The 27810-nt window shown below is 39.7% G+C and overlaps 3 protein-coding genes and 2 non-coding genes across 13 annotated transcripts in view; 2 read left to right on the forward strand and 3 right to left on the reverse strand.

The window, feature by feature from the left end:
• Positions 1–12718, reverse strand: part of LOC105276380 — a 213042-nt gene extending 200324 nt beyond the window's left edge. For 7 of the 9 annotated variants that reach the window (XR_003406703.1, XM_026970615.1, XM_026970613.1 and 4 more), the window contains exons 1-2: positions 12237–12718; positions 7098–7523 (exon numbers count right to left, since the gene is read on the reverse strand). Coding sequence is in view for 8 of the 9 variants with exons in the window: in XM_026970615.1 (XP_026826416.1) it covers positions 7098–7138 (41 nt within the window). In the remaining variant the exon portion in view is untranslated. The other 2 variants (XM_026970614.1, XM_026970612.1) reach the window with 2 other exon arrangements.
• A 6606-nt stretch (positions 12719–19324) lies between these two features.
• Positions 19325–19397, reverse strand: Trnav-uac. The gene has a single exon. It is a non-coding gene; the product is annotated as a tRNA-Val (tRNA).
• A 2101-nt stretch (positions 19398–21498) lies between these two features.
• On the forward strand, positions 21499–24943 carry LOC105281821 (tetraspanin-6-like). Its single transcript, XM_026970887.1, has 5 exons — positions 21499–21745; positions 21967–22155; positions 22731–22901; positions 23420–23626; positions 23720–24943. The coding sequence occupies exons 1-5, from the start codon at positions 21650–21652 to the stop codon at positions 24053–24055; spliced, it is 999 nt and encodes a 332-aa protein (XP_026826688.1). The 5' UTR covers positions 21499–21649; the 3' UTR covers positions 24056–24943.
• Positions 23227–23298, forward strand: Trnad-guc. Its single transcript has one exon. It is a non-coding gene; the product is annotated as a tRNA-Asp (tRNA).
• LOC105281820 (CD63 antigen) lies at positions 24619–27788 on the reverse strand. The gene is made up of 5 exons (XM_011343331.3): positions 27226–27788; positions 26603–26791; positions 26193–26357; positions 25525–25740; positions 24619–25250 (listed from the first exon to the last, which is right to left on the reverse strand). Exons 1-5 carry the CDS (start codon positions 27286–27288, stop codon positions 25188–25190), a joined length of 696 nt encoding a protein of 231 aa, XP_011341633.1. The 5' UTR covers positions 27289–27788; the 3' UTR covers positions 24619–25187.
• Between the last annotated feature and the right edge of the window lie 22 nt (positions 27789–27810).

Genomic DNA, 27810 nt, shown 5'->3' on the forward strand with positions numbered 1-27810 from the left:
GAAATATCGAAAGAACTTACTCGCACGACGCACCTGCAACGAGATACCACGCGAAACCTACGTCGAAGCTCAAATGTTCATTTCCGGAAAGTTTTTTTACGAGCAATGAGATTGCACACGGAATAAAATCATCTGCTCGATAATCACTACCGGATTGAGCGGGCGTTAACAAGTTGACGAGGCAGGGAGCGCGCCTCGCAGGGGAACGAGCATGTAAAATCACCGGTCTGCTCACGGATTCATGGTTCAATCAAAAAGTTCTAAACGGGTTCCGCCGCACCGCGTGTATTCATTAGCCGTCGGTGTAATCGGCGCCATAAATTCTCTCGTCGGAACACCGTGCGCGTAAACACAGGCGAATCGGCCGGCCAGGAAGTCGGGAAGGTAGTGCACAATCCCGGTATTTATAGGCGTCGTCATGCCGTTTGCTCTGTATTAGCCCAATTTGCTGCACTTCCCTGCGCCCTCCAATTAGTGGATTAGCCGGTGCATAACGCCCACGCATCTCCCGACGCGAATTCCGACTTCGCGGCGGCGCGGTGGTGACGAGCCACTTTATACCGACGAAGCCGCGAATTTCGGTCGAACGCGAGAACGGCGTCGTCGAGTCACGTCTTTCGAGAAAGAAACAAAAAGCAAAAGAATGCACGTGCGTGAGCTGCAAAGCGACGCGACTGCGGGACTTGCACTCGAACGAGGGTAAAATTGTTTCCGCGTCAAAGTGAATGTTATCTGCGTTACGCGAATAATATAATGCTGTCGTAAAGCAGTAATTAACTTTATAGATTTTCCTAGCTTCAAACGCAGATCTTAATTTTTTATCAGTTGCATTAAATAGCTCTTTACGTAACTGTAATATTAGAGTGTCAACCTGGACCATTAAAAACCTCGTAAAGGCGCCGGAATACTATTTTACGCCCAACGTAACGACGAAGTTAAGTTCAAGAAAATATACTCTTGTCAAAATGGCTTGAAAGAGCGATTATGAAAATGAGCATGCCGAGGGCTAATTTTCTGTCGCGCACTTGTGACGCGCGTCGACTTTAACGGCCGCGTTTCTTCGCGAATGCAAAACACTCGTGCCGCCAAATTCGTTTACTACGCTTGTGTCGCCGTGTGCATACTCTATATGTCTCTAAACGACTTCTAACAAGAAAGAACAGCAATGGACCGGTGCGAATAGCTCGTTGAGACACGGCTTGCACGGTGCATCTGCCTCGCTCTCGCGCGTCATTTACATTTTCCGCATCCTATATATCGACTCACTATCGTACGCCAAAACCTATTCTCGTAGTCGGTCAGCGTGATTTTTGCTGTCCTCCCTGTCGCTTCGTGTCGTGATCACCGCTTCATTTCCGTTCAAGGAACCGACAATCGAGGCGCGATGCCAGAAAAGACCGAGACCGAAAAATTCAAGATCGAGAGTGTGTTGCATGATGAGATATTTCAATAATTAACGCGTATCTTAATTCGATAAAACAAAATAAAAATTGTGTAAGTAAATCATAAGATTACTTCAAGAAAGAGCTTATTCAGAAACATTTGTTAAATGCTCTCACTACATTTGACAAAGACGAATTTTAATTTAAAAAATTTCTTTATGTTGGTACGTGCTTCTCAGAAAATAATATATTTGATAGTTTTCGGCGTCTCGAGCTTTTTTCCGTTATTACAGGGCAATTATTACACACGTAATGACGGTGATTCGAACGTGACTGCTACGAAGCGATATCCCATAAGCCTGGTATGGGACCTTTGATCGCACGGTGATCAATTACGCCAAGTTAGTGCCTGCGCGTTTCGCAAATGATTCTAAAACGTGCACTTACACATCGTTCATTCTCAGGGCGCAATTACGGTATTCGCGCTGCTTTTGAGAACAGTAAATCAATGCGCATTCAGAATAGGTAGAAATTTAATTACGGAATCATCGAACTGGTGTAGTGATTGTCGACTTGATTAATGTTATTGGGTCGTCCGGAAAGTTCGTGCCGATTTTTAATAGATGGCGTTGGAACATGTCTGAATATATCAATGTTACTGAAAACATACGATTTATATACATATGCTTAAAGGTGACATTTCAACGCATCTTTAGGAAAAAAGTTGTTTCAGATTAATTGATTCGTGTCAGTTTTGTACTCGTTTGAAGATGGAAGAAAACAAAGAACATTTTAGACACTTGATGCTTTTCTATTACCGGAAAGGCAAAAATGCCTCACAAGCAACAAATTCGATATGTTCTGTTTACGGAGAAGGCGCTTTAGCTGAAAGAACCGTACGTAAGTGGTTCGCTAAGTTTAGAGCTGGTGATTTTAACCTTAAAGACCAAGAACGCTCGGGCAGACCCTCTACTACTGATGATGACCAAATCAAGACACTGATCGAGAATAACCCGCGCTACACGACGCGTGAATTAGCAGAGATACTGAAAATATCGAAAACCACTGTCCACGATCATGTAGTGAAGCTTGGTTACGTAAGTCGCTATGATGTATGGGTTCCGTATAATTTGGCCGAAAAAATTTAATGGATCGCATTTCCATCTGCGACTCGCTGTACAAGCGCAACACAAACGTACCATTTTTGAAGCAATTAGTGACGGGTGACGAAAATGGATCATTTACAACAATGTAGAACGAAAAAGATCCTGGGGTAAGCGAAATGAACCAGCATTAACCACTCCGAAAGCCGGCCTTCGTCCAAAAAAAGTCATGCTCTGTGTCTGGTGGGATTGGAAAGGAATCCTATATTATGAGCTCCTACCACACAACCAAACGATAAATGCAGATAAGTACTGCTCGCGACTGGACGAATTAAAGACAGCGATTCAGGAAAAACGTCCAGAATTAGCTGATAGGAAGGGCGTCGTGTTCCATCAGGACAATGCCAGACCTCATGTTTCTTTGACTACCCGACAAAAATTGTTGGAGTTTGGCTGGGATGTGCCACCTCACCCACCGTATTCACCAGACATTGCACCTTCAGACTTTCACTTATTTAGGTCTTTGCAAAATTCTCTTAGCGGCAAGAACTTCAACTCTTTGATCGACATAAAAAACCACCTTGAGGAGTTTTTCGCCGAGAAACCTAAGAAGTTCTGGGAGAATGGAATCTTCCAGTTGCGTGAAAGATGGACAAAGGTTGTGAAACAAAACGGTGCATACATAAGTCAATAAATATTTATCGACATAAAAAAATGTTGCCTTTGAATTTTCCTTCAAAATCGGCACGAACTTTCCGGACGACCCAATACTTATACACCGCCTGTCGTACCTAGTTTGCGGTTCACTCTCTCTAATTGAAATTATTTATAGCAAAATATTAAATCTGAAATGTACAAATAATACAAATTTTAATACAGCTCACACATCGATTATTGATAACACTGCGTCATAAAAGTTCGCACGCGATTTGCATGTCGGTATTACTCGTTCTACAAAAAGGTTTGCCATCCGGCGCATCTTCAAAAAAACTGCCACTCCACCTGTTCCCCCGTGAGTAGTGCATTGACCCTACTGGTCGCCACCTGGTCCTGTCACTGTCCCCCCGAAAATGCTAATGCACCTCTGTTGCATCTCTGACGGTAATTTGTCGTTTCCAGGAATGATTTATAGGATTTCCAGGTATAATTATATCAGACAAGTACTAAACTTTGTACGTTCATCAAAATACCTAGCAAAGTATAAATAGTAATATGAAAATGTCTCACATATATAAATATTATATGATAAGTTTTATAAGCAAAATTTTCACAAATACCAAATTATTAATTACAGTTAATTATTATAAAATAAAGATATCTTTTCAAATTGACTTATGACGTTCTTTTAAGTACGTTTTCGATTATTTTATTGATAAAAATTCAATGTTTTAAGCGAATAAAATTCCGGAACGGCAAGTACTCGTGAGATGCCGAAATTTTTTAACATGCGTCTGATAGACCATGTGCAGCTGGATGCGTGCGTGGTTCGAAAACAAAACGCAGCTCGAAACATGAGTAGAGTGACTTTCACGAACGATGGCCTGAACGAACGTCGGCTCGTTGTATAAACACGTGTCAAACTGTGGATGAACGTGGAACGTAGTTTCAAAGCGAAAACGAAAGAATAAAGTTTTTAACTCATTTTGAGGAAATTTCGGAAACTCACTCAACATTAAGTACTTCGTTTTTCGTTTAACATTACCCAAAAAAATCGTTTGTGGTGTATTATAAAAGTCTGAATAAAATTTATATTTTGTTATATAAAAATATTATATAAAATATTATACAAAATTTATTTATTTCCAAAAGAATAATTTGCAGAATATAATTCCTAGTCCCTAATTACTCCCAATGTATCAAAATTGATCGAATTTCAATATTTTACTTTAAATTTTCGATATTATTCGAAAAAATGTTTCTTGTATAAATCGTCGAATTTCCACCGTTACTATTGTTACTTTTGCGCAATATCCACATCACTGAATTCCTACCGAATTTGATCCTTCGGTTTCGTGTGTTTCGAAAAAAATCGATATATACGTATTTCATAAGCCGTTACGTAATGAACGCATCTCGATGCAGAATCGCAAAAAGTTAAACCACTCAAAAACGCCGTTTTCCACTTCGTTTGCTACCTATTTGAGCATCAGTCCCGACTGTAAACCGGTCTCGATTTAACTCGTGACTACTTCGACAAAATCTTAAGTGCTAATGGCCCTCCTCCGTGCACCCGAGAAACGTACGTAATTTCATTAGCGCTCGGGACTTTCTATGCTTTAGCTTCTATTTTCCATGCATTCCCGCAATTCGACGGTAGAAAGCCTGTCTGTGGAAATTACATTTAACTCTAGCACGCTAACCGGTATTATCAGCAAGCCTAATGCAATTTAAAGTGCCAATTTTTAGTACGCACGCGTAGAAGCACAAAGCGATAAAATACGCTGTTTTAAATTAAAGTTCCATAGAAATTTAATACAAAGTTTAATTATATTATTAGGCAATATTAAAAATGAAAGAATCCTTTCGAGCAATATTGCATAATTAACGTTTCATCAGAAAGGTAACAACGCTAAATTCATTAAAGAACATCGCATGACAGATTTCAGAAAAACATGCTATTCTATTATTAACGCTTAAGCGGCATAATTCTTTTTATACGTATCTCTCGATCGTACGTAATCATCTAGCATTACGCGTGATATCACGCGGACGTTAATTAACTAGCATTTCCCGTCAGGTATCTTGACTTAATTACATCGATTATTTTAGAAATTACTATGCCATACGTCTCGCGATGTTCGGCTGATATCGCCATAAATTGTCAGGCGCATTCCTGCGCACTCCTCTTTACGTGGGACACGAAGGGACGAGATCACAGGCGCTGCAACATTCTAGCGGAGCAGCTAGGCGGTTGTGTTCTCGCGGAGAAAAGATCGGTCGCGATGATACTTCTAAAATTAGCTCGTCGTCGTCGTCGTCGTTGCCGCCGCCGACGCTGCCGCGTAACTCCCTCTCTCTCTGTGCGCGCGCTCGCGAATGTCGCGCGCGTAAATTCCCGCGTGCCGACTTGCGGACTTGCAAGCACGCGAATTAATTGCCGTCGAGCTTCAGAAAAGTTGCCTCGAAAAGCGCGCTTCGTGTAACTAATCCCGCTCGCCACCATAAATTTCACCACTTCCCCGCTCTATCTCGGCAAAGATGCTAGGCTTGATAATCGTTTCGCACACAGGCACGTGCGTGCATACCTACGTATTTGTCTGTATTTATGCTGAGCGGGGATCATCGTCCGGGATTAAAATTGCGAAACGTTTTAAGACGCGAAACGCGGACGTTTAATTACGCTTTTACGTCCAATTACGCATCGCGTCCGCATGCAGCATCGATAAGAACGTGATGAAGGGGACGCGGGATATCATCGCGCCAAATCGCATTCTCGGATCTATATCGCCATCGAATATTTTTCACGATTATAGATGGATTATAGATAGATACTTGGATATTAATCTGATTTATGTACTGACGTTTCAGGGGAGAGCTCGGAAAATGCGATCGATTATATCGGCACAAGGAAGCCTCGATGAACGCTCCATCGACGCGAGGCAGCTCCCGCGGAGATTGCGACACGGCATTTAATAAAGCCGTGATGCATCTGCATCGGGTTATCAATTAGCGGCGGATGCGCTTAATCCGCGGAAGCATCGTCGATAACGCGCGGCGACTAGATGCAGGATCTTAATCGCGGCGTGCCGGTTACTCTGCCCGGTGAGAAAATTTATGCCCGGTGTCAACCGTTTCTCGTGCGCATTCATCGCGACGCCGACGCCCCCGGTGTTACCGCTTTTTCCACGCTGACATGCGGCCCCGCGAGGTCCCGTGGAACAGACGGAGACGCGGCATTAATTAAGGGCCCGGCGCAGCAGGTGTTATGATAATTCCTTCGAATCGACCGAGACCGGGCTCATTATGCAAAGCTACGCACCGCGGAGCCACACGTAATCGCATGCGTCGTTGCGCTGCGCTGCGCTGCGTCGCCCAGTCGCATGGAATTATTTATCTGTCCGTCAATAATCCGCGTTGCCCATGTGTGTACACGCGGTGACATCAACCGTTAGGCATACTTCACCGCGTGTTAAAATGCGCTAAAGACGCGCGGCGACTGATTGCGCGAAGCGGTTGTCGCGTTTTTCCGAGACGCGTATTAATCTCGCGGGGGAGAGAGAGAGGATTTAACTCTGCCGCGACACACGCGGAACAGCAATCGCAGTATCGACGTGCCGTCGATATGGCGCATGACAACCGTTTGATTCGCCTGTCGTGGCAATGTCGACGAGCAATTATCTGCGCGGCGTGGCTACGTGCTCGGAATCGCTTCGAATATCGGGTCCCACGAATGATAAACCAATGAGTAATTAAATGACAAAGTTGCCCTTCAATTCTTGTACCTCTGTAGCGTGATTTAATAGATCAGAGGAGATACATATAAAGAATGAATACAATTAATATAATTAATTCAATTCAACAAATTATCTGATACAAACGGTTGATGCGACAAGATGCAAGATGCAATAAATCGGCGACGTGTCGAAATCGCGTTGAATTAACGTTCACTCACCGTTTCGATGGCTTCCAGCGCCGCTTCAGCACTCCCAGCATGAGTAGACCGATGAGAACGATGCCTAGGCACCAACAGGCCTCCGACTCGCAGCTGCGTATCAACCACCAGCACCAGCACCACAACCGATCACTACCGGAATCACACAACCACCGGACTACCGCGTTGATCTTTTGGACGGATTCCTGTCGGACGCGCACACGAGTCACACCATGATCGTGTACGAGTCTTTCCTTTTATGCGCGCACGCGGGCGCGCTGATCTCTCCAAGTCTCGCACGATATCCGGATTGATCTCGCGACAATCCTTCACCGGCCAGACGGATCGTCGTCGTTTAAACGTTTCCCGGAATCACTCTAAATCACGACTGATCGAGCAGTTTCTTGTCATTGTCATTGTTACTGGGCGCGCTGGTTTGCCGGACACCTGAAATCAGAGCAACGATAATTATTAAAATTGAATCGTAATTAATACACAATGCGTGATAATTAAATAATCTTATTATAGAATATCTAATAACGTATAATACATCAATACCGAGAGTTTTTCTGGAGAAATGACTGTTACGATTAATCAATTTTTCATCTTAGATATGTGTGTGGTAAAAACATATTTTATATACAGGGTGTTTCCTAAGTAAGTAGACAAACTTAAGGAGGATATTCCTTGGCTTATTTTAAGAAGAAAAGGTCATATAAACATATGTCCTAAACTGCTTTGTTTTCCAAAAAAAGTACATCACTGTTTTCGTTCACTTTTCGGATAGCGTGCTTTTGCAGTACGAGTCAACAAATTTCAACAGATCTCAGAAATCGCATAATAGATGGATGTGAAAGAATACGTAACACTCCAGGTATTTTTGAGCGTGTACGTTAATCAATGGAAAGGAGAGTCGAGGCGTGTATCATGGCTGCAGGTGGACATTTTCAGCAGTTACTGTGATGTTATTATTTTTCTTTTTAGTTACTATTTTCTTTTTGGTTACTATTGTTTTTCATTTGTTTCATTTGCAATAACACAAACTGTTCTATAATAAACGAAAAGTGAACGAAAACAGTGATGTACTTTTTTTTGGAAAACAAAGCAGTTTAGGACATATGTTTATATGACCTTTTCTTCTTAAAATAAGCCAAGGAATATCCTCCTTAAGTTTGTCTACTTACTTAGGAAACACCCTGTATATTGATAATTAAATTAAAAATTCTTCTTGAAGCAAATACAATTTAAACGCGGTGAGTGATAAGCGGATATACTTAGATATTGCAGTAACGCGAATATCGTTAAAATTATTAAATATTCATTGCTTGAAGGTTTAAAAACTTTATCATATGCGCTTGTCAACATCGAAACGTGAAAATGGGGAAATATTGTACCAGCTCGAAATTATATCCCGCAGTATTTGTAAGCAAGAAATAATATCATTTCTCGCAGAAGATAAATTCTGCCCGATGTTTTACAGTGCATTGTTTGGAAATTCAATAACGAGTAACAACGATCCGATTCTGCGTGCAATCGTTAAATGTACAGTTTACATAAAACATTACGCGAACGACAATTCATTTTTTTCCCATCGCTGAGAGTAATATTGCACCATTTTACGATACGGGCGCAAATTCCCGCAGCGTGCGTCGGCAACATGGTCGCAAAAGATTTTATTTACCATCACAAAGGATTGCATAAATAATAAAGCACGTCGTTCGACAAATATTTATCTTGCTTCCAGAGCTGCGAAATAATTTATCGCCCTTCGAGGGCGTCACATCGCCATCGTCGTCGTCGTCGTCATCGTCACATGGAGAAATTTGATCAATAATTCCAAACTTAGTCGCACATTCGAAGTGTGACGTGCTTTTCTATTTAAATATCGAACATCATTTTTGCATTCCTATTTTAATTGACCGCCAAGAATTAAATTCAGAACGTCGCTTCGTGGGACCCGATGATTAAGGATCGAATAATAAATCACGTCTCTAATTAAGACGATAATTAATCGACAGCGACCCGAGAGAACGTGCGCCTTTCGTCACGTTGGCGAGGAAAATTATCTCGCTCACAAAAACTACATCGCATTTCTCTCTGAACGGAGAGAACGTTCTTGCATATTCAAGGAAGAAATTATTAGCTCTATTAATCTATTTACTTTGTAAATTGAGAGGAACGCCGTCATCTTCTTGCGCGTTAGATCTCATGAAAAACAGCTACTTCTAATGTACTTCTAATGTATAACGCTATATATAAAGAAAACTATCGAGAATTTAATTGCGTAATTTCTCAATTGTATGAAATTAATAAATATTTTAAACCTACGTTTTTGAATCTATGAATAGAGGAAAGTCCCCGATTATGAGATACCATATCGATTTTGCCGAATGTAAGGAAATCTATAGGCAGAATTTAAAAATGTAATACGTTCTCTTGAAGAGAATTTAATTAGCTTTAGGTTGGTGAAATGAAAAATCTAATTTAAATATTATTTTTTCTAAAAATTAAACAAATTTGAAAAAAGAGCTTTACGCAAGATCGCGAAAGTGTGCTCCTAATATAAGATACCTTGAGAAATCGGTGTTAAAAGTGCAAAATACATCAGTATTGCAAGTAAAACACTTTATTAGATATTTTTATAAAAATACTGCTGCCACAGCCTTCGCCAAATCTTCACGATTCCACTGTCAACGCTTCCTCGTTTCTCTAACCTCCATAGTCAGATTCTATAAAAATTAAATACACAAAAATTCGTAATATAAATTCGTGTTAACTTTTCTTTAACCTTAACGTAGTATTTTCTTTCTTTGTATTACACTACATACTCTTCATATTCGAGCAATAATTATCTCATATTAAGAGTACCCTGAATATCTCATTATACGAGCCACGCGCCTAGCGGTTCCGCGATCATGAAATCTAACCTCTACAATTAAGCAATTCAACAAATCGCGTATTTTCCTGTTACTACGATTCTACTCTATCATTGCATACTGAATTTATTGCCAACCATTTCTTTATTATATAATAAACAAGGTTTAAAGACTTACCTCAAGTTCCTTTGACATGTTCACAATTTCACAAACCTTTTCTTGCAAAAGCTAAACGCAATAACGAACAATGAATTTTACACTAAATACATTTTACACCAAGAGTAATAAGTTTATGGTGGAATTAACAGATAGTGCTCACTAGTTTAGCAGAAACTCCATTATCTCATATTAGGAGCATATCTCATAATAGGGGATTCTCCTCTACTCCTCCAACAATTCGAACTTCCGTTTTGATATTTGTATAATCGCGTCAAATCTGTGCATATGACGTATGCATGTATGTGAGGAACAGCTAAAATGAACAGCAGTTAATAGACGTAATCTCTCGAGTTTTACAGATACGAATGAAAACGCGAACATCGATTTCCAATCCTATAGGACGAGGATTTAGGTTCGTATTGGAGCAACCTTGATGCACTTTCTGAGATTATTGGTTTGCAAGCGATCACGATCAACGCAGCTGAGCATCCAATTGCCGCGAAATTGCATAACCCGTGCTCAAAGCCTATTTCGGACTCAACTGCAGTCGCGTATCGTGGCAAAGTACAAACGAATAAATCGATCGATGTTTTCGTCGCTGTGCACTTAAATCATATGTCGATAATACATATTACAGTGCACCACAGCGTAAACACGAACGCAAATAATATGATCGTAATAATTTTCTGGCCGGATATGAAAAGAGCATGGATAGAAAGTGTAACAATCGTGTTGAAAATGGATGTACAATTTAAATCGTGTAAAATGTACCCACAAGCAACGCATCGCAAATATTCGTATTTAATTGCGGCCGTACAAGTAAATTATATTTAAAATTATTTGAAAACGCGAGAGCCCAATATCTCCATAAATAACACTCTTGCATGGCACAGGTTTGCGGCTTGCGGAAATTTCTGATATAAAACAACTGTTTATGCTCCATCACAGAATTTGGATATAATTAAAAAATTAATGTTATTAATTCATGTTACTATATTAATAATTAACATTGTTCTTAACAATATTAAAAAAGATACAGATAATATAATAAGTTAAGAAAAGAAATTCCCGCGTAATTGACAGAACAATCTGAAGCAACATTAACTGCTTATTAATTAAATCAAATTATTAATATTATAAAAACTATTAATTAATTACATGTATCCGAGCTAATTAGATGAAATTTCACTCATTGTCTTGAAAATTTAATACCATATTTATCATATATTTGAAATTCTGAAGTTATTCATTAGCAAATCCAACTAAACCAATATTCAAAATGGCCTACAATCATGTAGTCGCATGGTTACTATACTTACCGCCGCAACGTTTCCATGTTTCGTATCAAAAAAGACGTCCTCATAATGAAAAAGTTTCATCCGCTTCTTATTCATCTTCGTGAAAAAACCGTCGCTAAAAACCCCGAACGATTCACTACCTCGGTATATTCGAATTATGCGCCCGAAGCGTTCACGAAGTGCCGACACATCTAACAGCAAGTCCGTTACGCGTATTCTGATGTACGTATCGACCGCGCGTAATTGCAGCAATGTTCAAGTGGTATCCGAATATCGCCGCGAAACGCAACAACGTTCGACGTTGTTCCCGCTCAGTTTGCGCCATTAATTATACGAAAGCTGCGTTCTATTACGTCAGAACGTTTCGCGTGGCGTTCTATCGGCCGAAACTTACGGTCGCGTCTCGACCTTCCGCGTGAAGTTCGTCAACAAAGTGAAAAAGCGAAAACGGCGGCCATTGAAAAGTGTAGACTCACCGTTGCTCGTAATCGGAACGAATCCCGTCGCCGGTTAAAGAATCGCCCTCGGCGTCTCGCGGGATGACACCTCGACTCTCCCAGGATCACGAGGCGATCAATAATCGCGCGCGCGAGTTTCGGAACTGGAGCGTTACAGCCGCTGCTCTTTCTCCGCGAATCGTCGCACGTCCGTCGCGAACCGGAGCCATTGGAGGGCACGCGGATCAACGCGAAGTTGGCCCTCCTCGCCGGCGCGGAGTCGGTCACGTGACCGCTCTCGCGAACTGTTCGGAAAAGACGCGGGGTACGTAACGGTTCCGGCGGGTGACCCGTCGCGAGCGGGACGATGATATCGATCGGTTTACTCACCTCATTTCGCCGGTTCCGGTCGTCCAAGGGCAGCCGCACAGTTTCCGCCACCGTTTCGAGAGACGCGCGATCGACGACGACGACGACGAGTGACGATCTTGCTGCCGCTACTGACGACGCGGCCGGCAACCTACGCGCGACATAGCGCCGTGGGACGTAGGAAGAGACGCAGGGACCGACGCAGGGGCGCGTTGGTCCGGCGACGCGCGCGCGGGCGAGACCCGAACCCGGTTGCCGAAATTCGACCCGGTGACCGCGATTCCGCGTGGCGTGCGTACGGACCAACAGGCAGGCAGGCTGACGGGCAGACAAGGCAGAGGACAATGTTGTATATACGACGACGCGCACGCGACGCGGGCGGAGAACGCGCTGGCGATGAGAGACGGGCTGATGCTCTCGCGCGCGCGCGCGCGAAACGACAGCGCGACGCAACGTACCGTACGCGGCGCCGAACTCGGACCGACTGAACTCGGCTCGGCGGCGCGTGAGACAGAGACGACACTCGCCCCCCACTGCTCGCTTCGCTCCCCTCGTAGCCGCGAAGCCACCCGCTCGGCAGCGGCCGGCCAAGTCTCTCTCCCCACCAAGCGCGAACGCGAACGCCGACGACAGGTGCGGCGAAGTGCGAGGTGATTCCGCGGACGCGCGCGCGGACTCCGAGAACCGTGCGTAACGATTATCCCGACTTCGAGCTTTTTTCTGCGATGTTTCCCGTCGACATTTGTCTCGGTCGACGATGTTTATTCTGTCGAGCAAGGTCGAGAGATCGAGGTCTTACTAACAGTGTGACCGAACTGTGCGAGATGTGTTATACAACACACAGGCCTTCCTTTTTCTGTCCCCTGATCTCTTTTCATGCACTCGATCTCGCTTGGGTGGAAGGGATAGATGTTAAATCATTCAAAGTAGTATGGTCTTTTTCAAGCATATTGAAAAGATTGTATGATTAGGATAAAAGCACTATTTTTCGGTTATGGCAGGTAAAAACAAAAGAGGAAAAGTATTAGGGGTGTGATTTAGTTTTGAGGGTTTTTGTTGCTCAAAAACGCATGTATTTAAATATGATAATGAATGAATACCTTAATCAAACTATTTTCCTTCGTTTTCTATAACTTTTTCCCATCTTTCTGGCAAGAGATGGATTCCACCACGATAAAATCACTCTTCTTTTCAGTTGATCCATTCGTCGACGAATTTTCGCACTTCTTCCAAATTATGAAAGTGTCTATCCTCTAAAGCGTGTTGCATCGACCGGAACAAATAATAATCGCATGGAGCAATGTCCGGAGAATACGCGGGTGCGGTAAGACTTGCCATTCAAGCTCTAATAGTGTTTCTTTCACTGATAACGCAACGTCAGGTCGAGCGTTGTCACGAAGAAGAATCACTTTCCGTCGTTCACTCGCAATTGGTGGTCGTTTTTGGTCCAATGCTTGCTTCAACTTGTACAATTGGTGTCGATAACGATCAGCCGTGACAGTCTCATGCGGATTTAACAGCTCATAGTACACTATCCCACCAAATACAGAGCATTACTTTTCAACCGTGAATATTGCGTCTCGGAGTGGATGTTGATGGTTCGCCTGGATCCACCCATGATTTTCTGCGTTTCGGATTATCAAAATAGATGCACTTTTCATCCCCAGTAACAATCCGAGACAAAAGACTCTTCTTTTTTTGCCTGGCGATCAACGAAATGCAAATGTTCAAATGGCACTTTCCGATAATTCATGTCGAACCCATTTCCCTTCTTTCTGAATTTTTCCCATTTCATGTAAATGTTTCGTAACTGTTGTACGATCAACACTTAATGCTCTGGCAAGTTCTGAAGTGGATTCTGTTGGATTTTCGTCCAATAATGCTTGCAAATCTGCATTTTCAAGCTTGCTTGGTTGTCCCGAGCGTTCGTTGTCCTTCACATCAGTATCAGCACTTTTAAAGCGTCTAAACCAGTATTCACACGTCTTAATTGACGGGGCAGAATCACCACAAGTTTCCACAAGAATTCTATAACCGTGAGCCGCAGTTTTCTTTTGATTAAAAAACAAAAGCAACGCATGTCGAAAATGCTAAAGAGCTTTCGAAAGTTACATTTTTACGATGATATAAACACGACTGTTAATTGCATCTATTGCTATAATGCTACTAAATGTCATGGATAATGTCAACACTGTAAGAAACAACAGTTATCGGAAACAGCTATTGGAACAAACTGACACTACAGCCATCTGTTGCAAAACCCTCAAAACTAAATCACACTCCTAATACGAAGTGCCAAAAAAGTCGCAAAACAGGAATTGGCTATTGGCACATTAAACTAATTATAAAGAAAAAAATTAAATCTCGCTTTTTTGACATCTCGTAGCTTCGCATTCGAATTTTCTTTCGTTTGTAGCGTACATAATTATTAATTATTAATGTATTATTATTAATTTTGTTATTATTGTTCATTATATATTCATACTCTTGGATTATCGAGATTCACACAAGATTTACGGAATCCGCGTGCACGCTGGCAGGCTCGGACGCACGTCGGTTCAACGCACGGCACTGACACGAGCCCCAGCTTGAAGAAAACTGACACCGAACGCTTCCGCGATGCAACGGCACATTTTTTTCGTCCGTCGCCGAATGCAAGGTGCATCGTTATCTTATCGCGGGCGATTTTCGCTAATGCATTCGAACGTCACGGTTGGAAGGGATTTTTCTTCTCGTCGCGAGAGGAATTTAACATCTGACGAAACCGTTGAACGCGTGCTGACTGAATGTATACGTGAAATTTGCACGCAGGACGTGTACTTCCGGTCCGAATGATTAATCGGTAGATCAACGGAAGTAATTAATTGCTCGAGAAATGTCGACTTCGGGCACAGCCGTTACTTTGCATCTCGCGATGCTGTTTAGCGATAACGACGTGCTTCGTTACACGTAATGCGAAATGCATTTCTGATCTTGTCGTTCGTTGCATATTTTTGTGTATAATATAATGCGCGCTTGCGGAAATCTCATCAAAGTACGCGCGATTCTCTCATTGTGGCGCTATGGTGTGATTAAACAATATCGCTGAAAGCGATAAGATAAGATAGCCAATGTAGTACGTCGTGCTTGCGTTAATTGATCAAAACTATCTGGTCCAAGCTCTTCTTTACGAAATCGCGTTACGTGTATAGGTCACTTATTGTACTTAAAATTATACTTCGATAGAAAGATGGTTGCAATGCAACTCGCAGTACAGTTCCTCTTTCGTTACGAATTTTGTTAAACACTGGGAACGAAATTGTTTGGAGTTTTTGTGCCACATTGACATGGTTCGATAGGCGAGCAATTGCAAATTGCTCCTTCTTCAAACACGACTGCGCGCGCAATTTGTCAGGGAGATATGTTAGCAGCCATTTATCGTGCAGTGGAAAATTAATTTAGATGTGTGGCACGTTGCAACGGAGGCGTTTGTACCACGGCTCTGTTGGACATTCAACATCTGTCTACGCCATGCACATGCACGTGCTTACGCGCCCATGCAAATCCATGTGTTTTACTCCCCTGCAACGTCCATGCATTCGAAAGGAAAGTAAATGCAACTATGCGCGAGCACCGAGTAGCCTATTTACAATGCGGTATACGCATAATGCAGTTGCCGCGCGACAATAAAACCGCACAAATGTAGACCATCCTAGCGCGCTTGATCTCGAATACTTGCTTGTATAAATTTCCATGAATACATTATCAATTATCGTCTCAAAAAGCGTCACGACAGTACAATAGCATCAACTACAACTACAACAGGAAGCTTTCTCTAACAATGGACGGAACATAATTCACGGAGAGAAATCGCGCTTAATTAACATCGCGAAATTACAAGTGAATTCTCCAATGTTTTCCGACGTCTCGTTTTAATATCGTAACTCGTGAAATTTGGACGACGCCGCGGCAAGTGCGCTCGTTCGCGGATGCAAATGTATGCATGAAGGTGCGCGTCAAGTTTTTCCGACGTATTCCGCGCCGTGCCAATTCTCCGCGAACGTTCATCTCCCGAATGAGCGTATTTTTAAATTCAAATGAGATTCAGCCCGGCTCCATGCCGTCTAAATTTGCACGTGGAAACGTGCCGCGGTCGCCACCGCCGCCGCCACAGTGGCTAATCGCCTGCAACGGCGTGCCAATTGTCTCAACTCTCAACCTTGAGTTAAGCACACCGCTCTCGACTCGCATTCGTGGATTCAGAGCGAGTTCGAGAGGCACATACGTATAGTACAACTGCGCCTCGGTGCTCGAACGCATCGATTTTTCTCTCGCTGCTGCGCCACGTCGGAGAGATGCATCGCCTTGCAATGGTTCCACGTGTTGGCACTTGCCAACATCCCCTCCCACTCAGACTTCCCGGCGGAAGAGTCGATATCCACCCTCTCTCCCCCAAAATATTGGCGATGAAACGAAAGGGTGCTCAGCAATTATTTTTAGCATGAAAGATACGGAATCTGAAGGCACGAGGAAATTAATGGAGCATGAACGAGTACTATCGTGAGAACTGAATTCGACGAGCTTTCGCAGGGATATTTAACGAGAAATTAATCTTGCAGAAAATGCATCTTTTATTATTAATTTTGTTACTTGTTCAGAGTTATATCTATATACGCCGCACGATTAGAATTCCTTCTCACATAACGCGTTCGCTCCACGAAGAATCGCGTGGAATGGGGAGGTATCATTTCTCATCGAGGGGGACAAGATCAAAGAATTCGGGGTCAAGTTCAGCCAGCATGAATGATGGACCGTACGAAAGAAGCTGCAGGTGAACGTCGCCGGATAGCCGGCAACGTTAACGACTGCAGCGGGACTGGTTTCTCAAGATTTCATGGCCCTTCGAACAGGTAGTCCCCGCAGGACATGCGCGGCCGGCAAGGGTGGAAGAAATCGAAGGGAGAGGCTCGATCGTGAACCCGTCATTGAAACTGATCGCTCTACGCGGGAGGTATCTCTCTCCTTGCGTCTTATTCATGAGCGATCATCTACTTCTGAGCGATCATACTGCGGATTCTCAACGGTTCACGTGTCGGCATCGTGTTTGGCACTGAATGGTAGCTTTTCAGAATGTAAAGCTAATGATCTTTAAGAAAAATGAGGACTAAGTGACATCTTAAAAGAAACTTTCTCAATTTTGAAAAGAGAAAAGAAGAGAGAGAGCTTATATATGTTCTTAGATAATTTAATGAGACTGCGAGATTTCTAGTACGTTTTGCATATTGAAATATTTTTAAATATTAATCATTTTCTTCAGATTCCAAAATTTAATATCGATCTATGTATTTTTCATTTTGCTTTTTTATTTATTACAGAGAGTTTTTACGTATTTCAGACTACTATTGTACGTTACATGATGTTGCTTTGATAATATAGAGCTTTATGCACTTAGGAAATAACCGTGATATTATATCTGTTGCCTGCAAGACGATGTCTACACTCGACAGATTTACTATTGAGAGAGACGACTCTCAGAAGCTGAAACTTTCAAGCGAGCGTCTATTGAAAGTTTTATGCTCCATTCTGTGCTCATCGAGACTCCTAAGGAAGTGGCTTTCAGATAACAAAACTCCCAAGTTACGCACATCGGGACCTTTTACGTAGATTGCAAATAGATTCTGCACGAATCCAAGGAAGTTTTAGTCCCATGAGATTGTCGCCTCTTACGAATCCTCATTACATGTAAGAAAAGTGTAATTACGGAGAAGTCGGTAGCACTGCCACAAGTCGAAATAATCCCATTGAAATCTTTTTACTTGCTCAGAAACACGCAACATAAGCATATTCAACACTACAGCAAGATTGGATCAATAATATCTAATATATCTAATACTTTTATGTTCTAAAAATATTGCTTTATTGACACGAGTGACCTGAAAACTCCAACTTAAATTTGGATCGCGTTCAGTAAACGACTTCTACGTGATTTCAGCGTTGCTAGTCGCTTCGAGATTGATTGATCGCGGTTGTATAGCACGACATCGCGGGAAAAGGGTCGACCAGTGGTGTTGCAGGGCGCGACAGGAAACCGAAATTGATATGCGGTCCACGCACTCGCATTCGTCTTGTCGCAGTGGTCTTTACGTTCGATTCCGACAGAGAGGGAGAAAGCATCGAGCATGCTCCTTTAGGGTCCTTCATTCACCATCTCTTTGGACCTTTGGACCATCTGGTCTCCCACCTGCATTCAGCCAACTGTTTCTTTGCCACTGCGACCAGAACAGGTCCGGCTTTCATTCCGGGCCTCTTTCAGTATTTTGCTTCGCGCCGACAAGATAGTGAGCAAGGTAATATCGTTGCATGTTTAAAGACCCTCGTACTGTCTTTCTCGTTCCTCCATACAAAGAACATTTTGCGCTTTGATATCGAGAAAAAATTCCGTGTGCGAGATGTTCACGAAACATTCCATGAAATTATTTTACAATTGATTTGTTTGACTATATTATTATTTATAATTGCGTTATTCAATTATAAACCGAGTTTTATCGTTCACTTATAAAATTATCGGTTTACAATAAATTCTTTTGTGCTAGGTATAGAGAAAGAGTTTTATTTTTCAAAGTTTATAATTACATTTCTGCATGTAGCACCAATATACGTGTATGTAATCATGAAATAATAATTAACTATTGATTACACATACTGCTCTCTTTTCCTGCGTGTACGCAAGTACTATGTAGGGTCGATACGACCCTATGCGAGTTAAATAGGGGACGTAATAACCCTTCCAGATCTTTGTCGAGCGATGTCCAGTACCGCAATATTACAGCACGATTCTGCGTTACGCAAGCTGCAACGAATTTTCCTTTGATCGTTTTAAAACAAGAGAATACATGGCAGAAAAAGATGTTTAATTACAGCACATAAAAAAAATTCTTTTAATAATTATTATACTTTATTAATTAAAACATTCTTTTATATATATATCAATAAAATATAATTCTATTTGCAAAAGAATATATTTTTTAAAACGCGTGGGAATATTTTGATTTTATTAACATTTTTCTTATTTTAAAGAAAAACTATTACGTATTGAAAGCACAATTACAAATAATGAAACAAAAAGTAAGTGGTTCCGGCCGGGATCGAACTGGCGACCTTCTGCGTGTAAAGCAGACGTGATAACCGCTACACCACGGAACCTTGACGTCTACTGGTGCTGTTTTCATGTATAAAGAGTAACTAAGTTCTTTATAAGATTTATATATTTAAATATATGTGTAATTTTGTTATAAAACATAATGTATAATTATTTATCAATATAAATATCATTATGTATATGTCTTACGTGTAATTTCTCAGACATTTGTTTTATCTAGTCTCGGTCGATAATCTATATTACTTGGTCTCATGTTGTACAGATGGCAACTGTAATCCGTACTTATACTGCACGCCGAATGTTAATTTAATTTGATTAAATTTCTTATAACTAAGATGCTGTATTTATCAATTTATATTCATGTTTAAGTAACAATAGTATAGCTTACTTGTGAGAATTGTATAATAATATGTTAACGTTTTTAATATCTCCTTTTTAATATTTTTGATGTGTATTTTCTCCCATTATTTTAATTTTAACAAACAATATTTTTAGTTTATGTTATGTTAGTTTGCTATACAGAGTGAGGCACCTAAAAAAGGCCACCTGAATATCTCGGCTGTTATTGGTGATAGAACAAAATGTGTCAGACCAAACTTGCATGGTTTCGAGGGACACATAATTTATTCTAAATAGTTTTTTATTAGGTGGACGCGTAGAGGTCATATGAAGGTCAACTTCGTTTTTTTAAATGGTATGATATGTTTTTTTACGTACTATCTAGTAGAGCGTTTGAAGATGCGCATATTGATCTACGGGTCAAAATCATTCAAGGTCACTGAAGGCCAACTGCAAGGGAAAATAATTTATTTTATATTGCCTAGAGTTCTCTGCTATTAAAAATACTGTAAATTCAGAAATAAAAAAGTTCTAGCTGTTAGAAATTTTTTCTTTTCCGAGAAGTTCTGAGTTGATGATATCATTATTTTTTATATTGCCTAGAGTTCTCTGCTATTGAAAATACCGTAAACTCAGAAATGAAAAAGTTTTAGCACTTAGAAATTTTAGCCTTCAGTGACCTTGAATAATTTTGACCCGTAGATCAATGTGCGCATCTTCAAACGCTCTACTAGATGGTACGTAAAAAAACATATCATATCATTTTAAAAAAACGAAGTTGACCTTCATATGACCTCTACGCGTCCACCTAATAAAAAACTATTTAGAACAAATTATGTGTCCCTCGAAACCATGCAAGTTTGATCTGACACATTTTTGTCTATCACCAATAACAGCTGAGATATTTAGATGGCCTGTTTTAGGTGCCTCACCCTATATACAATATAAACAAGATATATAATATATATCGGAAATATATGTTATAAAAATTATAAATTTATATAAAAATGTAACTATTTTAATGTATATATATGTAATAACAGACGTTAGATTATCAGAAAATAGATAAACTTAATTTAAAAAATGTATGCAAGTTAATAATAGCACCATAAAGACAACTCTACTTCCACAACTTTCTACAGTTATCTACATTTTTTGATAGTTATCTTTTGCACTGATCAGGATATATTGCACATTGATAAAACATACTGATAATGCACATTAATTACTTTACATTCTAGATATTTCTATAGAAAAATATATTGCAGACACTATAGTTGGAAAACGAATCTATTAATAAGAATAATAATTAGATTAACATGATATATGTATTATTTAAAATAAATTATAATCCTCTTAAATCTACCCGTCATTAATCCAAAATTGAATCAAATAAAACACAGAAATGAATAATATATGTATACAAGAGAAAGTATTCAATTTTTATCCACGTACCTAAGTATCATAATAATAAATGACAAACAAGTTTGACTTGTTAATAATTTAAAACTATTTTAATCAAAAATGCATTTGAATATATAAGAATGTTTGCCAAAATCAATGATAAAAAAACTCATCGTAGTTTTGGTAATCAATTCAGCAATACACATAAATCGTCAATAGCTTTACAAAAATTTGTCATATCATAACATGTCACAACACACATGCACAATCTCAGTAATCAGTATATATGTATATATCTAAGTCATTTTGTAGTATAACAAAAAAGATCACTCTGTTATTTTAGATAAGATATATCAGATGAGAAGTATTTATTGTAGACAAGTCATCAATGAGGTAACACAAGGAGCACGTTTATTGAGACCGACTAGTCACCGACTAGTCGAGTAAAATTTCTTATAAAGTTCTATTTTAATAATATTTTATAATTATTAAATTAATTATTAAATTTTAATAATATTTAATTATCGAGTGTGAAAAATTACCGAGAAGAACGATGACGTCTGACGTCTCGAAATCGAATCTGGTGCGATGCAATATGATGCAAGAGTGGATTCAAACTCTTCAGATTCTTTGTAACGTCATATTAAGCGTAAGTCTATTGCAATATTTAAATATATTAAAAATTGAAGTAGCATGAATTTTGTTTTCACCGTGTCTCGATACTTCATACCAAGTACGACATCAAATTTTATTGCTTGCTGTAATCGTTTATTTTTCTTTGTTGGATTTTACATCAGTTTCCTCATGATACTTTCAGTACAGGAACGTGTTTTTTCGAAACCAATTTTATGAACATTGAAATGTTTGCAGTTAATAGGGAAGGGCGGAATACTTGTGAGCATCCTGGCCGCAATCGGTTTTTACAATGAGCTGAAGCTGTTGGATCATTATCAGAACGTAATCGTCAATGTTTTCTTAGCCTACTCGGTTGTACTGACTGCGATCGGTTGGTTTGGTATTTTTACGGGTTTGCGAAATTACGACAGATTACTGTACACGGTAAGCGAGTTAAATCATCCCTTGATGCGGAAGAATGCACGAGATGCACTGCATTTATCATAATTTCCATACGTTCTGTCATTCCCTGTACGCCCGATTTACGATCATCCAAGTTGGCAATGTTAAAATTGCATATTGCAGAAATTAATTTCGTCCGAACATTTATTCGTGGAACATTTCAATTTTATCTAGCTCTGACAAATTATACGCATATGCATACGTTAAAAAATTTTAATAATAAACAGGCAATAAATATGTATTTACTGCCTTTAAAATATAATAATATGTATTTCGGTGAATTGTATTATTACTTAACAAATTTTGTTAAAACATTACTACATCATGGTACTAGCATTCTGATATTGATATCTTTCAGCGTGTTTTTATTACACACATATATTGTTATAAATATGATATAATAAAATATAATAAATATCTTATTATGTTTCCTTTTATAATAACTATGTTTTATGATATCTGTTTAATTTATGATATCTGCATCAAGAAATATGTAATTTTTAATACCTTACAATAAAAATATAATAAAATATGAAAAATGTTAATATTGTTTACAGAATGCAGTATTGTTAGGCGCATTTCTAGTAACTTCTACAGTTTATGTTGCTACGACAGGCATAATAACGGATTATACGAAAACTGGCCATTTATATAAAGATATGAGAAGTGATATGAAAAATTATAATAAGCATGATACGATGGATATTATTGATACTCTACAAACTACTGTAAGTCCATATACATATTAATCCCAGAATTATCGAGTAACAAATTCTTACATTGAAATAATTATTACTGATACGATTTAATTCAATTCAGAAATAAACTTAATTATATATAATAAAATGTATAAATCTTATTTGAAAATATCAATTAAATTAACAAATGCTTGTGCATTATTTATTCTTTTAATAAAGTTGCTATAAACAATTTAACAGGCATATAGAAATTTGTTGGACATGTACAATGATATTTACATTTAATATATTTTATAAATTTAAAAGGTTGGTATGACCATATATAACATTACAGAATCTCTCTCTCTCGTAAGATTCCTCGGTAGTATAGTGGTTAGTATCCCCGCCTGTCACGCGGGAGACCGGGGTTCGATTCCCCGCCGGGGAGATTTTTTTTCCATTCAATATATATTTTTTATCTTCTTTTTATTTGTTTATTATTTTTCTCAATTGAATCATGAGTATGTACGACTTATGCAGTATATAATAGTTGATTTCTAAACTTTTAGCTTCTGTGTTGCGGCCTCGATGACATCACCACGTGGAACACTAGCAACTTTCCCAAGTCCTGTTGCCGAAAAGCTCAAAGCAAGACAGAATGCATTTTAGGTTCACCATATTTGCAAACTAATGGATGTTTTGAAGAGTTCCTTCGTATAGGACGTTATTATGCTTGGATTCTCTTTACCGTCGTAGCGGCCTGTGGTCTTTTCGAGGTGAGAATTTTCTAATTCTAGTTTTGTACCAAGATATTATCATGATAATAATGTTGCTTAACATATTGTTCATAACTGATATAAAATCCGTAGATTCTTGCAATTATCCTGTCACATGTGAGATACCAAGTTATTAAAGACAGAATAAAAAAAAATCATGCCACACAAAATGCACAAAATTTAACAAGATGCAGAAAAATTCCGAGAGCTGTGACATCCACGATGCAAAACAAGAGGAACGAAGAGGACGAAGGGAAAAAGGAAGACAATAAAGAGGAAACTAAAGAGAAAACCAAAAATGTCGCAGAGAAAAGTGGAGAAGCGCAAACACCAGAGAAAAAAGACAACGAAGAAGTAACGAAAAAGAGAAATCTATATATCTCCAAGGAAGTTATAGACGAGTTAATATCAAAACGCTTCAAGAATTAATTTCTTAATTTTTATTTATGAAGGTTACTTGCCTCTTCTTTTGAGATCTTTCTCGCAATTATCGCAGCGTAATGGAATACCAGATATCTCCAACATTCTGATATTTATTATGTTTAAAATCCGTTAATTAAGTAAATTTTTTATTTATAGAATGTCCTGACGATATACTTTCACTGATATCTCCAACGTTATAGGTAATTTTGCAAGACTCGTGACTTCGTGAGTTTAATAAATTTCTGCAGTTAGTAATGTTTCTGTGTAAATAGAGTGATTCACATATTTTAAACATCACGATATACGAGTACATCAAATAATTTAAATTTATTTGAAGATTATCGCCTTATTGGAAAATATAAAATAATGTTACATACATGTTTATTAGACAAATTATGTGTGAGTTCTAAATTAAAGTATCGAATTAAAATATCGAGAGCTATTTTCTAAAAATGAAATGTTAATTAATGTAAAAACATATAATCTACATTTGCATTCAGCACACATTTATACAATCACGCAAACAAATTGATCCTTCGATTAGATGAAGTATTAGCATAAAATGTATACGTCAATATATATATATTATAATCATAAATGTCGACAGTACACCAATATTCATGATTATTCTGCATTATTTTATATTATTTGTTGTGTGATATAGGATATAGTATAATTATAAACTAGCTCTCAGCACTTTTCATCTAACATCAATTTACATCATTTCAATACAAATCAGGAAAAATGGAGGTAATGTTCGTTTATTTTAGAGGTAAATTTCTAGATTTCTTCGGAGTGGACACTTATCATTATCTACGTATATAAAAGCAGAAGCACGATGTAGAGATATATTATAAAATATATGTATTGCAAATATATTGGACATTAATCGAAGCCTGAATTCGAATTTATTATCTCGCTACTGTGAGATGAGCATGAGGAACATCATGGACGGAAATATTCGCAAATATTTAATGAGTAAAGTAATTAACGACATTCATTTCTCGATCAATGAATTTTGATTGAATTATTTTTAATGCTGTGTTGAGCCAATAGAAAATTTATTGTAATTTTAATTCCAAAAAGCAGCGAATCTTTCACTTTAGGCTGACGTAATATGAAATTAGTACACCTCGTTTTATTTATCGCTTTCTCTTTTTATGGCCGCAGCGAGACAACAAGCGAGCACGATACCGGCAATCTGAAAAAAGAAGAAACATACTTTTGAGCACGGAAAAATCCACGATACCCGAATGCGAAAAATATTTTGGCACCTTCAATTTCAACGTCAACGTGCAATATTACTAAATTTATGCGCTCATTAATTTTTTCCAATTAACGCTAATACCTTAATCTAACATCTAGTTTCGTTTTAAGAAAATATGAAATAAATTCCGACGTGCTGCCAGCGCTCGATTAAGATATTCAAGACGCCTGAAAGATCTCGTAAGATAAGTACGATATAATTTACTCGCCTCCACGAAAGCTATTCCAATGCCCACGCCGATCAAGACCGTGGCGCACTTCTGCACTCGCATTTCCAGTTTGCTGAAGCATCCATCCGGGTACGCCGACGGACTACCAACCTGACATGCCACCTGGTTATTCGGCCTGCAACAGGAAGATGGGAATCTTCCCGTGAAACCAATTATGTTCCAATCATTCGGCCCTTCCACGCCGCAACATTGTAACTGTAACAAACAAATGGTGTCATTAGCTGGTCAATTGATTCAATTGATGGATTATCTGGCAGTTCGTAATTTAATCTCGACAATTCCAAGAGCGATCATCTCTCTCTTCCGTTATTCCAGCTTCCCGCTCGACGGTGCGAGATATTTCAAATTCGCGTGGAATTTGTTTACCGAAGCGAAGCGATAAACTAATTTCAAGTACGAAACTGTTAATTCAACGGGCAAAGTTGTAACACGGTAGTTAACTCGTCACACGCAGTGCCGAAGGGACTTTAATTGCTCGCCTGCTGTTGCGCTTTACGCGCGATGATCGTCTCGTTTGACCGAGCTCATCACCGCCATAGGAAGTGCATTTACCATTGTTTTCTTTCACGTTGTGAAAGCCATGTCGCTTTCAACACCACGCTTTTGTATTGACGAAACCATTAGCGCGCGGCGTTTCAAACACTGACCTTTTGCTGCACATTGTCCCAGGCCATCTTGTCGGCATCCGTGTAATTCCTCATCGATTCCTTCAGGGTGTCCTTCATCGCCATGCTGAAATCATTTTTGAACACCGCCGCCGCTATTCCCACCGCCAGCTCGATCACGAAGATTATAAGCAGCGCGGTCGCAAACTAATTAATATTTCAGATTAATTTATTAATTTAATAATTTATTAAACTTGTCTGAATGTTACCGGCGAAATTATCATTTGAAATTAGTCTTTGCTCCTGTCGAATCTGTTTATATAAACTGTATAATATATTTGCGTTTTAATTTCTACGCGAGTAAACGACTATAATTTTTCCTTTTAAATTATTGCACTTACATCGCATACTTACTTACACGGATACTTATGCGGATTAAAATTTTGACTTACAGCAATCAGCATATTATAATGTTCTTTGATCGCTCCGTAACATCCCAGGAAAGCTATGATGAAAACGATAGATCCCGCAACTATAAGCACTATAGGCGGAGCTATTATCCTGCCTTCCATGAAATGCGTAAAATCACCGACATCCGCCAACACCACCGCACCAGCAGCGATAATACCTATACCGGATATCTGGAAAAATCGATGGTGATGACTGTATCTATTTTCCTCCACTTTTCACATCATTGCCATTTGAACTTTTGCTTACGCATGTAGAAACACTCACACAGCACAACAAACATCAATGCATCTGTTAAACGATTCTCCTTTAATCAAAAACTTATAATCGCACTATTTAATCAAGAAGCATTCTTTGAAAAAACTACCATGATTCGAAAGAACACATCAATAAAATCAGATCAACAAAATCTTTTGCACATTAGATAAATTCTTCAGAATATGTCGAACATTTCCCAAGATATCGATAGAAACTGGATATGAAACCTCAAGAAATTAACAAGAAATGAAGCAGAAGAGATTTCTGATTCGAATCGCTTCAAACGCCTCAAGACGCTTCAAACGAGCTCCGGGAGGAAGCTGTTCTCGCGCCTTCTCGCTCTACTCACCGCGAAGATCAGGTTGAAGATGAAGAGGACGTACTTGATGACATTCATCCCGCAGGACTCCATGGTGCCTCTCTCTGTATCCGCTTGTATCCGTCGAATCGATTTATTATCTCGATCTTAGTACGCTTATCGCAAACAATCCGATCTGACGGCGTCACTTCGCGGGGCTCAGAAGACCGGACACATAATCGACCGGCTTGGCTTGTGCTCCGTGCGACGGTCGTGCGGTCAGTGCGCGGGCGATCTAGGTGGTGCCCGCTCGTAACGAGTCCCGAGCGACACGAAGGGCTTCGATCGAAATCCTCGGCCTCGAGGCTTCGCCTCGGCAGGGCGAAGACAGGGCAGGCAGGCAAGCAGGCAGGCCTCATTGGTCGTCCAGAGTAATGCACGAGGTCTCACCGGAGAACGCAGTCGACGCGTTACCAGCCCGTCATTGGTCGGCGATCCCGGGCGAAGGTGTTATGTGCTCGTCGATGGTAACCATGGCCACCCGTTCGTTCGCTTACCGTTAACCCGGCGTCAACCTGGTCTTCCAGGGAAAGGAGGAAGAAAATAGGAAGGAGGACTCGATCGGTGTTTGCGAGC

This window comes from Ooceraea biroi, chromosome 6 (assembly GCF_003672135.1).
Source record: "Ooceraea biroi isolate clonal line C1 chromosome 6, Obir_v5.4, whole genome shotgun sequence".
Lineage (NCBI taxonomy): Eukaryota > Metazoa > Arthropoda > Insecta > Hymenoptera > Formicidae > Ooceraea > Ooceraea biroi.

Bases quoted from the DNA above. Each gene is read 5' to 3' on its own strand.
- LOC105281820 (XM_011343331.3), bottom strand. From the start codon at position 27,288: ATGGAGTCCTGCGGGATGAATGTCATCAAGTACGTCCTCTTCATCTTC. The intron at 26,792-27,225 runs GTGAGTAGAGCG...CGATTTTTCCAG, and splicing joins TCTTCAACCTGATCTTCGCG to ATATCCGGTATAGGTATTAT. The intron at 26,358-26,602 runs GTAAGTCAAAAT...AATATTAATTAG, and splicing joins ATTATAATATGCTGATTGCT to TTTGCGACCGCGCTGCTTAT.
- LOC105281821 (XM_026970887.1), top strand. From the start codon at position 21,650: ATGACGTCTGACGTCTCGAAATCGAATCTGGTGCGATGCAATATGATG. The intron at 21,746-21,966 runs GTAAGTCTATTG...AAATGTTTGCAG, and splicing joins TTTGTAACGTCATATTAAGC to TTAATAGGGAAGGGCGGAAT. The intron at 22,902-23,419 runs GTAAGTCCATAT...CTAAACTTTTAG, and splicing joins TTGATACTCTACAAACTACT to CTTCTGTGTTGCGGCCTCGA.